The 13,292-nt window shown below is 43.7% G+C and overlaps 1 protein-coding gene across 4 annotated transcripts in view; it reads right to left on the reverse strand.

The window, feature by feature from the left end:
- LHFPL3 (LHFPL tetraspan subfamily member 3) overlaps positions 1-13,292 on the reverse strand; it is a 259,878-nt gene that overhangs the window by 33,318 nt on the left and 213,268 nt on the right. The window contains exon 3 of one of the 4 annotated variants that reach the window (XM_058657575.1): positions 8,644-9,155. The exons of the other annotated variants lie outside the window; for them this stretch is intronic. Within the exon in view, the coding sequence (XP_058513558.1) occupies positions 9,148-9,155 (8 nt within the window). The 3' untranslated portion in view covers positions 8,644-9,147. Of the gene's footprint in view, positions 1-8,643; positions 9,156-13,292 lie in introns of those variants that run through there. 4 annotated transcript variants of the gene reach the window in all.

Genomic DNA, 13,292 nt, shown 5'->3' on the forward strand with positions numbered 1-13,292 from the left:
GAACTGAAGGATTCTTGGGACTCCAAAAAAAAAAAAAACCCAAAGGCATCAGATAGCATGTCCAACTCCACTTGCTAGAACGGCTTTCTGTGGAAGGAAGGCTGGTGGCTTAGTAGAATCAAGGGACTCATTCCTAGGGGACCTTAGAGACTTCAGAAAGATGTCTAACATTTTGAAGAACTTCCCTGTGGATCTGTTATCCAGGCGCTGTCTCGTTTGGTTGTGCGATGAGTTTTCAAAATCGTTTGTTTTCCTTTCTGCCTCTTACTCAAATCATTTTGCTTCCCAAGACACTCCAGTTGCAGGAAAAGCATGCAGGGAGACAGGGATGACTCATTTTTTTTTTCATTTGAAGGTCACAACAATTTCTCCCACCAGCCCAGCAAATGCCCTCCAGCCCAGGCCCTGATCTCCCATCTACTGTGAGAGGTGATTGGCAGTTTCTCACTAAAGATGGAGGAGTGGATTCTCCTTAGCTCACTGTCAGTCACCACATAGGTCACCTTTTCCTTCACTTTGAATTAGCCAGGGAAGGGAAAGAAACGGCTGGAAGTGCTGAACTGCAGGTCTGGTTGGAAGTTCTTGTAGCCTGATGTAACAGAAGGAAAACTCCCAGGTGCTATTTTTGGGAAGAAGCTATTAGGGAAACATTAGCTCCTGAATTTAGTGTATCATACACATTGCTAACTACGTGATGAACACCTGCTTTTAAAGTGGAGTGGAGCTTATTCTGACAGCCACCGTAATTCTACTTTGTTGCCTTCCACGCAAGCCCTGTAGTTCCAATTATTCTACATGATTCCCCACGTGGTAAAGGCACACAGCCTTCATCTCCTTGCCTTTTCTGAAAAGGCCCGTGGCAACTTGGTCCACGTTCTGATTATTATTCGAGTCATACCAAGCAGGAATAGCAACGCTCAGCATTCATCCTCTGCTAATAATGATGGCACTGAGAAGCTTCAAGGCTGGGATCTTCCGATCCATTTTCTCATTTGGTGAAGGAGACTAGGGCTCAAGTGCTGCCCCTACCCCTCGCCCCCAGTGAGTTGGCTAGTTAGAGCAGATTCGGCAAAGCAAGGGAATGCAAAGGCTTTTAAGCGTAAATGTCTTATTGTGGCATCATGTGTACTATGCTCCCATAGTGTGTGTGGTGGTGGTTGAGGGGGAGTGTGCAGACCACCTGTGTCAGCTCAGTGAGGTCACTGAGTGAAACACCTGACTCATCATGGCTCAGCTCTGTGTTTCCTTCCCAAACACACCATCTTGACTTCTCATACCTTGAACTGTGTTCAGATTCTACATGAACAGACCTAAAGCCCTTTTCTTGATGCTTTTCCCATTACCATAATTTCCTTGGGTACTGCACCAAGCAGTGTTCAACACAAGAGGTTTCAAAAATGGGCCCAATCAGGAGAGTGAAATGCAAATTTGAAGTGGGGTTGCCTCTGTGTTCAAGGTGACAGCTCGGTGGACTCCCAAAGGCAGAGACAAAGGGGTTGGAGTTAAGCTGCAGTAAAAAAAAAAAAAAAAAAAAAAAAGCCAAGGACAAAAGCAAAAACCCCAGAACAAACCTGATCAGTTCCTGTCTGGTCAGCTATGTGGGAGACGATCCAATTGCTGTTGGGTGGTTAAAATTCAAGTGTGAGTTCAAATTGCTCTATAGAAAAATGTATTACCTTTTTGTGGCTGTTATTGATTTTCATCCTAACATATTATGATTCTTGACAATATTGCTTTTTCATGACTGACATCTTAGTAGATCCGGAGAAAGAAATATCACTTGATGGTTTTCAAAATTTCTTCACAATGCATAACCGACTTTGCACATCTCATTCCCTATTCTGCAAACGGAGCCTTTTTGCTTGTTTGTGTTCCAGTGCAAATGTTCCTTGCTTCTGCTTTCCCCTTTTCTTTATGAGATAATGTTGTTGGACACACTTGATAACCCTACTTGTTTATACAGTGGTCCTGATGGGATCTTACAAATGTTAGCTGGGAGCCAAAGAACCAGCTGACCACTGAATCAGTGGTCATTTCATGTGATGTCTCTCAGCTTAGCATCTTTTGGCCTCTCTTTGCACAGTCAGATACTTCCTAAAACAGATATTTTTCTCATTTATATACTTTAATGATTTTTCTAAATTTAAAAAGAATTTTTTGGCGGTGGTATTGTGGTGCAGCACAGGTTAAGCGGTAGCCTGATCCAGTTTCCTGCTAACACGACTCAAGTACTTGGTTCAGATCTTACTATTGCAGCCCTTTGGGGACTGAACCAACGGATGGAAGAGCTCTCCTTTTCTCTGATTTGAAATAAAATGTCTTTAAAAGAAGTAAAATATATATATATATATATATATATTCACTGCTTTGTCAGGCAGAGAGATGGATACGTCCCATCCACTGGCTTACTCCCTAAATGCCTGCTACAACTGTTGCTGTTGGAAATTGTAGTAATGAGAAGCAGTGAGGAAAAGGCTGGGGCCAGGAGTCAGGAGCTCAGTCCAGCTTTCCCACATGTGTGGCAAGAATCGGATTAGTTAAGCCACCACCGCAGTCTTTCAGGGTCTTCATGCTGGATTCAGGTTCTGGAGTTGGGACTTGAACTTGGGCACTCTGATGTTGAATCAGATATTCTAACCAGTGTCTAAACTGGCAGGCAAGCACCCACCCCTTAAACAGTGTTTTCATTGTATTACTATCTTAATTTTAAGCTTTCAACAGGTTTGGTATAGTTCATAAATTCAGTTTTGAGAATATAACGATATTCTCTCTCTCCCTCTTCTCTGCCCTCTTGTTTTCACTCTCAGATGGCATGTCTTAGCTTACCTTGCAGTTAAAGTGCGTAATGCTCCATAAAGAAAGCGTTCAACAAGTAAAAAAACAAAAATATCCTAGTTTAATGGAAATATAGGTAGGGGCTATAAACAATAATCAAATGGAAAAATGACTGTTTTATCCACATACATTATATTTCAAAGTAACCATAGATCATTAAAACTATGGTAGTATATCATTCTTGACCATTAGTTTGACAAAGGTATAAGACAAAGTTTGACAAAACTATATTTGTAGCAGACATTTGATTTTTTTCTTAGTTTTAGTTCCCACATATAAGAGAGAGAGGTGGTTTTTTTTATGTTTGGCTTATTTAACTCAGCATGATGCTATCCATTTTATTGCAAATGGTAGGATCTCATTCTTTGAAATAGTTGAAGAATATTGTGTACATTTTGTTTATCCATTCGTTTGATGATGGACACTTTGGTTGATTCCATATTTTGGCTATTTGGAACATGTTGATACAGAGGTTTCTTTTATACAATATGTTCCTGAATTTTGGGTATATATCCAGCAGTGGGATTGCAGGGTCATATGGCAAGTGCCATTTTAAAATAAGGAGTCAGAAGGAGCAAGCTAGGAGCAACTAGAACCCTAGGAATAATGATGTTGTTTTTAAAGAAAGATTTGTTTACATGAAAGAAAGCATTGAGGGTGAGGGCATAAGAAGGAGAGTGAGAGAAATTTTCCATCAGCAGTTTCACTCCCCCACATGGCTGCAATGGCTGGAGCTCAGCCAGTCTGAAGCCAAGAGCCAGGAACTTCCTTGAGGGCTTGCATGTAGGTGCAGGGGTACAGGCACCTGGGTCATCTTCTGCTGCTTTTCCAGGCATATTGGCAGAGACATTGTGTTGGAAGTGGAGCAACTGAGATTCAAACTGGCACCTACATGGGATTCTGGTGCTACAGGCAAATGCCTTATCAACTATGCCATAGTGCTGGCCCCTCCTTCTCTTTTTCACTAAAGCAAACAACAATCATAAAAACCCCAGCAAAAAAAAATGCAAGTAAAGGAAAATAATACGTGCGCTAACATTGAGTTCTCATAACATTAAAAAGCAAAGGAAATATTTGCCAGTGACATTACTCCAACTCCAGGAGTTGAAACTATTAAACTATTTTATTCTGTGTCTCATAAACATGGCTGATCATCACAAGACTTGTGCGCCCACAGGGAATGTTAGATTATCTTTTCACATAGCAGAAGTGTAATTTTACCTTTTAGAAATGAAACTGGAGCTATTTTGAGATAGTTGATTTTGCTAATGCTTCTCAAATTATGGGACAAGATGGCAGTTTTTTAAAAATGCATTAAAAGATAAGTGGCTTTAGTGCAGTGTTTACCAGGCATCCAAACTCTTGGCATATCTGAGGATCATCTCAGTTTTCTGCTGTTCAAGTTATAAAAATGGGAAATGGAATAGATCTCGCTCTTCTTGTGAATGAAGGGATAATATCACAGTGGTCAAAGCAAGCTACTGGAACAAAGTGTTTGGGGGAGCTTTCTTCCTCAGAGCTGTCAGCATCGGAGAGTTGAGGAGCTGTAAGAGCTAACAGTGAAATGGTTTTCAGAGTGCCTAGGTTCTGTCTCAGCCTCACTTCTGAGCGTAGCTTTCTGCTTCTGCAGAGCCCAGGAGGCAATGATGATGGCTCAAGAGGCGGGGTCACTGCCATCCAGATAGGAGGTATGGAAAAATTTCCTGACTCCTGGCTTTGGTTCCAGCCAAGACCTGTGGGCATTTGGGCTGTGATTCAGCAGTTAGGATCTGTCTGTCTTTGTCTCTCAAAAAAATTATAAAGCATGCGAAAGTTAATTTTTCTAGTAACACAGATCATTTATCTGCCCTTGATAATTAAATTTAATTGTGTTGTTAGAACAAATAAACAGAATTACATTGCACTGAAATAACATTGTTAGATAGGTCTTTGCTTCAAGTTTTAGATGCAACATCAGCACACACCTGACAGTACCAAGCCCTCCCATGCTGGCATTTTTAAGATGGCATCTACTTTTCAAATCCTCTTAATCCCATGCCCACAAGGAATTAGATCCATGCAGTTAAGAGAAATCTGTTTGAATTCTGGCTTCTTAAAAAAATCCACATAACCTGAAATTTACCACATTAATAGTTGCTATGTGTGTCACTCAGTCGTGTTAAGTATCTTTGTAGTTGTTGTGTAATAATTTTTCTGAACATTTTCATCTTGTAAAACTGAAAGTTTACACTCATGAAATAACTCCCCACCTTCTTTTCCCGCTGCCCTTGGCAGCATCATCATTCTTTTTGTTTCTATGAGTTTGAGATAGGTATTTGGGTCGCTTCTAACCCTTGGGGAGAGTGCTGTAGTAAATTTAGATGTACAAATCTCTCTTTGAAATCCTGAATTCTCAAAAGTAGGATTACTGAATTATATGCTAAGTTCATTTTAGATTTTTAAGGAAATTTCATACTCTTTTTCATAGTCAACTTGATTTTTTAAATACCACTCTCTAGTTCCACCTGTGAAGAATAGAAAAGATAACTATATTGCACATTAGCTGTATGTTTGTCAGAGTATCTGCAAAACTTTATTTAATCCCCAAGACAACATTCTGAAGAGGTTTTATTACAACCTTTTTTTTTCCAGAGGGAAATCCAGAAATATTAAGTAGGATGCCAGACAATAATTAGGATATAGGACTCTCCTAATTTTCCAGTGTAGCAATTTTGACATTTTATTTCTACTGAAAAGAGCTCAGTTTCTCAAGTTCCCAAGTGTTTCATAAATGTTTTTCATCATTTTGTGAATCAAAAGTTTACATTCAAAATGATTGAACGTCAGTACTGAAACCACCACTCTTGGGTAATCCCAGGTCCAGATTCTTCGGAAAATACAAGTAGCTCTTTTTTTTTTTTTTTAAAAAAAAAGATTTATTTATTTTTTATTGGAAAGTTGGATGTACAGAGAGGAGGAGAGACAGAGGGGGAAGATCTTCTTTCCATTGATTCAGTCCCCAAGTGGCTGCAACGGCCAGAGCTGAGCTGATCCCAAGCCAGGAGACCAGAGCCTCTTCTGGGTCTCCCACACAGGTGCAGGGTCCCAAGGCTTTGGGCCGTTCTCGACTGCTTTCCCAGGCCACAAGCAGGGAGCTGGATGGGAAGCGGGGCTGCCGGGATTCAAACTGGCATCCATGTGGGATCCTGGCACATGCAAGGCTAGGACTTTAGCCACTAGGCTATTACTCTGTGCCTGCTCTTTCTTTTATATCAGCAATAGCAATCTGGGTGAGCACTATGCTGAGCTTTTTGTTTTCAGCTTGGCGTCTGCACGGTACTCGGTTGATGCCATTGTGCGGAATTAATGAATAGTTTGCAAACTGGCATCACTTTTGTGAAAGCTGATGGACGTGTTAATTACACTGTTTTTAGATTTCACAGTTTCATGACCCAGATTCTTCTTTTCTGCCAAATTCCCAAAGATTCAGTGGCAATTTAGAAATTCCAGGAAACACAGTTCATGTATCAAGTTGCAAACAATGGAGGAGCTGGATACGTAGACATGAAGAGGATCAGGTTGGCTTATCTGATTTCAGGTTTCAAATCAGGTGGTCTATATTCTGGCTTCTCCAGTAGATTGAACAGTACTTAGGTATCTTGTGCCTCCTCAATATCTCAATATCTCAATATCTTCTTTTTTTACCTGCAGCCTGATCCCAGGTGCTGATTTCATGTATCCTTAGTGTATTAAGTCTCTTGTTTCTGGTGTTAGTCTTCCTAGAAGACTGTGAGGCACACCTTGCCTTATATCTTGGTTTCACTACTTTTTAAAATTAGTTTGTTCACTTGACACGGATCTATCTGTTGGTTCATCCCCCAAATGCCTGCAATGGCCAGGGCTGGTCTGGGCCAAAGCTGGAGCATAGAAATTTAAAATTCATGTCTCTCTTGTCAGTGGCAGCAACCCAACTATTTGAACCATCACTGCTACACGTTAAGGTTTACAATAGTGCGCAGCTAAAGTCAAGAGCCAGAACCAAAACTGGCGTTGATTTCAGGCACTTCATGGAGACTCAACTACTAGGAAAATGGAGTCTCAACTATTAGGTAATGCCCACTGCCACTGCTTCTCAGTATGTTGTCACTGTGATGGGCTTTACTTGTAGATGCCACCAAGGGGGCTGGCACAGCATCATCCAGGAGAAAGATGACAGTGGCTGTGTGGAGTGAGGGAGAAGGTTGTAATGGATTGAAGATGTCCATGAGTTCCTGGAATCCCCCCCCCCCCCGTTAAGAGGTGTGGTCCGTGTCTCCCTCTTGAATCTGGATGGGTTCTGGCCAACAGAAAAGGGAAGAAGTGATGCTGTACCAGATTCTAGGTTCATATTCTGACACCGACAATTTTTTCTTTCTGCTCGGATACTCGGACTATCTTGTGAAAAGACTAGCAACCTGCATGGGATACTGACATTGCAGGTATCAGCTTTACCTTCTGTGCTGTCGTGTCAGCCTCCAGAGAAGGATTCGTACAGCACAACCACAGCTGTGATGGAAAGGCAATGGCTTGACGCCAAGTGAGATCTGCTGTGCGCATGTGTCTATTGCATGTGGTAGTAACCAGCATACATCAGTGCTGAATCAACGTTTAGGGAGAAAGGAGGAAAGGAAGGAAGTGAGAATTAAGGGAGGAGATGAAACTTAGAGATCAGATGTCCCTGGCTGTAATCTGCCCAACTATATTTTAGGTACGGAAGAAACAAAAACCACATGAGACATTTCTCTATTCTCAAGGAGCTGAAAGTGTAGTGTGAGAGGCAAGCCAGTGAAGACTCCAGGTCTGAAAGGCCATCCTTGTGGTTTCCGAGATGTCACACGCTCCATGAGGACTTTGCACAAATGAGCTACTTCACTCTCACATCCACCTTGTGAGGCAAATGCTGTTACTATCCCCTTTCTGCAAAAAAAACTGAGGAGCATAAATTATGCGGTCCTTACAGTGGCAGCCTTGAACTCAGGGAATCAGGCTGTAGGGTTCAGACTCTACCTCCCCCAAGCCACCTCCAAGTATAATATATGTGATGCTAGCCAGAGAAAGCTCATGTACAGGGAGCAAATGATGGGGAGAGGAAAGGGTGCATGTGGTATTTATATTAGGACTTGAAGGATGATAAACAGCTTTCATTGACCTAGCCAGGCATTATGGCAAGCACCCTGCATACAAAAATTCAACAGAGCCCTCCTTACGGGTTTCTGAATTAGCTCTTTCATCATCACCCCCGTTTTAGATAAAAGGATGCTGGATTGGAGAGGAGTGTTGGAACTTGGAATTTAACCAAGTTAGCTGACAGAGAGCCAGGAAACCAAACATTGCAATGGTGGGTACCTCAGTTCAGGAGCTCTAGTGGTGAAAAAGTGCCTGGTGATGGTGGCAAGCCAAAGAGAGTATTCATGGCAGAGGAGCGTACATGGCCAGTGGGAGGTGGTACATGTGAGATGTGGCGGGTTCAGGGTGCACACCATCACTGGAAACTTAGAGAAACTCAGAGTGAAGGGGTTTTGTTTGCCTGGGGAATTGTATCATTAATGCTTCTGTGGGAGGATGTGGCACCCAGGGTGTCTGTAGAGTTGTTCAGCTGAGGCTGGTCTATTCCTGTCCTCTCTTCCCACAACCAGGTACACACTCCCAACTCCATACGTCTCCACCATTCCAAGAGTAAACTGGTTCCAGCTGCGTGATGGAAGAGCTGATGGTGGCACTCAAGGCTGAGCGGGATACAGGTGACTCTATATCTACCCAACCAAGGTTGTGGGGAAATGAGCCAAAGTATAGCAGGGCGCGTTTTACTTGAATCAAGCAGCTTCGGGATCATTGCAGGTTCTTGGCAACTACAAATCTAGATCCTCCTCAATCTTCTTGTTCCAAAAGTATGTGAAGGACATTACGGGAATTATTTGATGCTCAACATTTCTCTAGTCATAAGACCTAACGGTGCACCCTGATAGGGCCCCTGCCAGTTTTCCTATCTCAGCTCTTCTTCCTCCAAAGCAGGGCTCTAGCAGCTGGGCGCTATTGAATCCAGAGGGTCATGGAAGAAGCTCGGGCTATAGCACTGTTTGGAAAAGAGAATGAAACAAATGTATCCCAGCTGTATTTTCTAACGTTCAAAATCCCACACAGGCTGCTCCACAGCTGGTAAAGCAAGGCTGCCAAAAATCATTGATCTAAATGATAAAGGGATCCCCATGTTCCTCTTTCCCTTCACTTGGAGAAATTTCTCAAAAAGGCCATGATTTCCATTCTGTGTTTTCATTCCATTTCTGGCTTCTTCAGTTACTCAGCTAGGGAAGGAGGTAAAACTAATGGTTCGCTGACAGGCACTGAGCCGAACATCGGATATAGCCAGAGTCATGAATAAGACCTGTGACTTTTTTCCAAAGTGCGGCACTCAGGCCACTGGGGCCTAGGGACGGGGGGAACGTTGCTTTTGGCTAAAGGGATATTATGAACTGCAAAGGGAAATGAGAAACTTCAGAGGCTGCAATGCGGAGGAGTTGTCAGTGAAAGCACTGTGTTTGCTTATTCCCATTAGACCCTGGGCCAGGGCTGATGGGGTCACAGAGAGGTGATTGCTAAGTGCAAATCTCCTGAGCCTTGTTTTCCAGGAACCACAGAAGGTAAGTCACCAAGAGCTCCAGTCCAGGGATTGTTCTCCGTGCAGGGAGTATGGCCAAGCAACCAAGGAACACGGCTGGTAACACATTGTTGGAAGATCACAGGATTTCCTTATTTCAAGGTAGGAGAAGAAGATGAGAAGCGACTCTCTCCTCTATTAGCCCAGTGCCACCCAGTAATCTCCCAGCCTGTGGGGCTGTTCCTTAGCTCTTGGAATTTCTTTCCTGTGGCCCAACTATCCTGAGACTCCCAGAAAACCCACTCTTGGAACCAGATTGGGTTGTGTTCTGTGTATCAGGCTGGAACGTAATGTGGCGAGTTCATGACATCGGACATCACTTAAGTTTTCAGGCGGGATCTTTGACAGTTAATCAGGCATGAGGGGATTGCCTGTAATTAGGGATATTTGTGTCCTTCCTTGTAAAAGCAAGTCACAGCCTTTTACAATGTGGAATTAGTTAACCTCCATAATGGTAACTCAGTCATCCAATGCGGACCCTTCTGGTCCAACATGTACGAATCAGGAACCCAAGCACAGGGGGATGTTGTTTATAAACGCAAACCATCTCCAGGTCAGCGTGAATATGCGGGGGCATTGCAGAGGCACTTTCTTGTGTGTTGAAGACCAGAGGGTCTCTAAGTGTGAGCCTGGGGCCAGTGGATACACAGCAGCCAGCAGCGTGTTAGAAAAGTACCTTCTTGGGGCCCTACCCCTAGACTCAGAAACCTTGGGAGACCCCTGGAAGAGGTGGAGGCTCCCCACAGGTGGGTGACTCTGCTGCAGGTGGATCCCTGAGAACTGCACTCAGCTGGGGAGCTCTTGGGAGCCAGGAACTCCAACCATGTCTCCCACATAGGTGACCAGAACCCAGCTGTGGTGGCTGTAAGACAGTTTCTTCTCTCTCACATGGCATATTAGCAGAGAGCTGGGAAGGATGAAGAGTAGCCATGATTTGGACTGCTGCTCTGACATGGTATTTGGGCACTCTAGGTGGTGACTTAATCCACTGCACCACAAGGCTGGCACCTTCTTCTTCTTCTTTTTTTTTTTTTCATTTTTGAGCTTGGGTGTGATGTGTGAATTGGTAAGGGAGTAACCCTTGAAACCAAACCTAACCTGTCCCTGAAAAGCCCCAGCACTGCCCTTGCATCATGGGGGCAAAGCACATGGAAATTTTACAGTGTGGTTCTATTCTTGAGTATAAGGAGGCCAAGGCTCATATTTTGCCTCGTAGATGAGGCCTTTAATCCGACATGCTCTTTGTAAATGGAGATCTTCAAAGCAGAGCTCCATCAAAAGGAGCATGGTCAGCAAGGGTTGAATAGAGAAAAGTACTTGAATAAAACAGGCCGTATCTTGATGTCCAGAATATACGCAATCAAAGCCTTTTTCTTCTGAAAAGCTTAAGTTCTGGAGAAACACTGGGATTCAGTGATAAGCACTTATTTAGAGGCTTTACTCTGTTGCAACCATTGGTGACGGCAGAGGCTTTGTTTGAGCTCATGTTGGAAAGACTCTCACTCTCTCCAATACCCAGTGAAAGCGTTTGAAGGTTTAGATTCTGAAGATCGGTAGCCAGTTTTAAATTCCGCTCTATTGCTTTTTTGGCTGAGTGCACTAGACAAGTTATCTAAACATCCTTTATTTTCTTCAGCTGTACATTGATGCTAATATCAGTATCTAACTCATATTAGGATAGGTGAGACATGAAAAGTGCTTAAAATGTGGAGGGAAGAAGGGGGGGCTTATCCTTATACCTACAAAACTGTATCATGGAAAGTAATCATAATAAAAAACCAAAACAACAACAACAATGACAAGAACAAGTGGAGGAGCTAGGTCTCAAATCAGGAACCCTGACTTGTGATGCCAGCATGCCAGATGGTGGCTTAATTTGCTGCTCCTGAATTAAATTTTTATCAATGAAGGTCTTACAGGAAGGGGAAGAGAAGGAGCTCCACTTTTTCCCTGGTTTTCCCTTTTTCCTTTCCTTTGCCATCTTTCATTCCATCTCTCTGTCTTTACCTCCTCCTCAGAGGGATCTGAGAGTGAGGGATGACCACTGAGCATGTTTCATGCTATGTGGCAGAGAGAGCACTATTTTACAACAAGGAGGAAGTGATTTTCTTTCTGGCTTTACCATTAGTTTCTTTCTGACTGCAAAGAGCTGCCTTACTTACTCGGTCGGAGCTCCTATAACCAAGCACCACAACCCTGGATAGCTTAACCAACTAACATGAGGTGATTTCCGGCTCTGCAGGGCTGGAGTCCTAACCTAGGCAATAGCTAGGCTGGCAGCTTATCAAGACTGCCATGGTCCCCCCTTACTTTCTCGTGGTTCACCAGCTGTCTTCAGAGTTCTGTGGCTTGTGGAAGCCTCACTCTGCTCCCTGCCTACAGGCTTACACAACAGAATCTGCTCTATGGAGTCTTCATTCACATTTGCATTTTGTAGCTTCCGTGCAAACTCATTTTAACTCATTTCATGTACAGCAGTCCTTTTTCCTGATAAGGTTGCATTGTGTGTTACCAGGAATTTGGACTTCAACATATGGGGGGACGGTGCAGGGGGAAAGGACAGAAGCTGACTTGTAATTCCAGGGCACAGTTTTCATGGTTTTCTGAAGGTTGCTGTGCATGGCAATCTTCCAGGAGGGACATTGAAGCTGTGTGGCATTTCTCAAATGTAGCCCAGTGGAGAGCACATTTGGGCAACCGTGGGGCATCATGAGGGCCTCTTGCCAGGACTATGACCCCATGAGAACTACTGATGGAACCATTACCTTCCCAACATGAATACGGATGATCAAGGCTGACTGTAGCCAGGCACAGGAGAGCCTTCCTCCAGCTCAGAGCAGAGCCCTCAGCAGATACACCCTGCCTGTCCTTGGCCAGCATGTGGGGATAGTGGGTGAACCTAAACAATGGACCCTCATGGCTTTATCAGTTCCTGGGGACTTGCAGGAGATTTTTTCTGGCTTTGGGGCAGCTGGGTCATTGTACTTACATGCACTCAGCTGGGATTCCACAGAAACTACAAGAGAAAGCCCCCAAGGGAGAAAATGACTCACTCAGAAAACTAATACCCAGGATAGAAGAAGAACCTGCGTCTCTGTCAGCAGGCACATCTCTTGCAACCAGCTGACATCCCTGTTGGCAGTATTGTTAACTGCTCCCAGTGAGATCATTAGCCAATAAAGTTAATGTTAGCCAAATTGCATGAGACTTGAATTAAAAAGATATCTGATTGCAAGAGTGAAGGCTGAGTCACACGCAGCACCCATGGATCGCAGTGTTTGCCCATCTCCAGAGTGGGAGACGACACAGGAGGGAGGATCCATTTATATTTGGGGGATGAAGCCACTCTCTGGGAAGAAGGGGGTTGGAGAAGCTTGCTTCTCTACTCCCAGGCAGCAGGAGAGTAAGATTTATGTTTTCTTCTTTATCTGCATGATATTTCCTTTGTGGGGCACTAGCACAGTCACATTTTGCCTGTGCTTTTCTGGGAGGAGAGCGAGTGGAAGAAAGCATTGGAATGGGAAAGGAACGAGGGTTCCTGTTGGATCGGCTGGAGAAAGTGCCCCAAGCTGCTTGTCTGAGCATGGCCAGGAGACTGTATGGCTATGAGACAGCTCACGCAATGGCTAATAGGTCTGAGCAAAAAGAATGTGTGACCCGGGGGTCAAAAGCATTGGGTTTTAATAGTCACAAAGTCATTAGCTAATTGAATGATTTTTGGAAAGCCAGATTCCTTCTTTGCGCCTCGTTTTTCTCATCTGTCAAGCAGAGGTAATAAAATTGG

This window comes from Ochotona princeps, chromosome 32 (genome assembly GCF_030435755.1).
Source record: "Ochotona princeps isolate mOchPri1 chromosome 32, mOchPri1.hap1, whole genome shotgun sequence".
NCBI classification, from domain to species: domain Eukaryota; kingdom Metazoa; phylum Chordata; class Mammalia; order Lagomorpha; family Ochotonidae; genus Ochotona; species Ochotona princeps.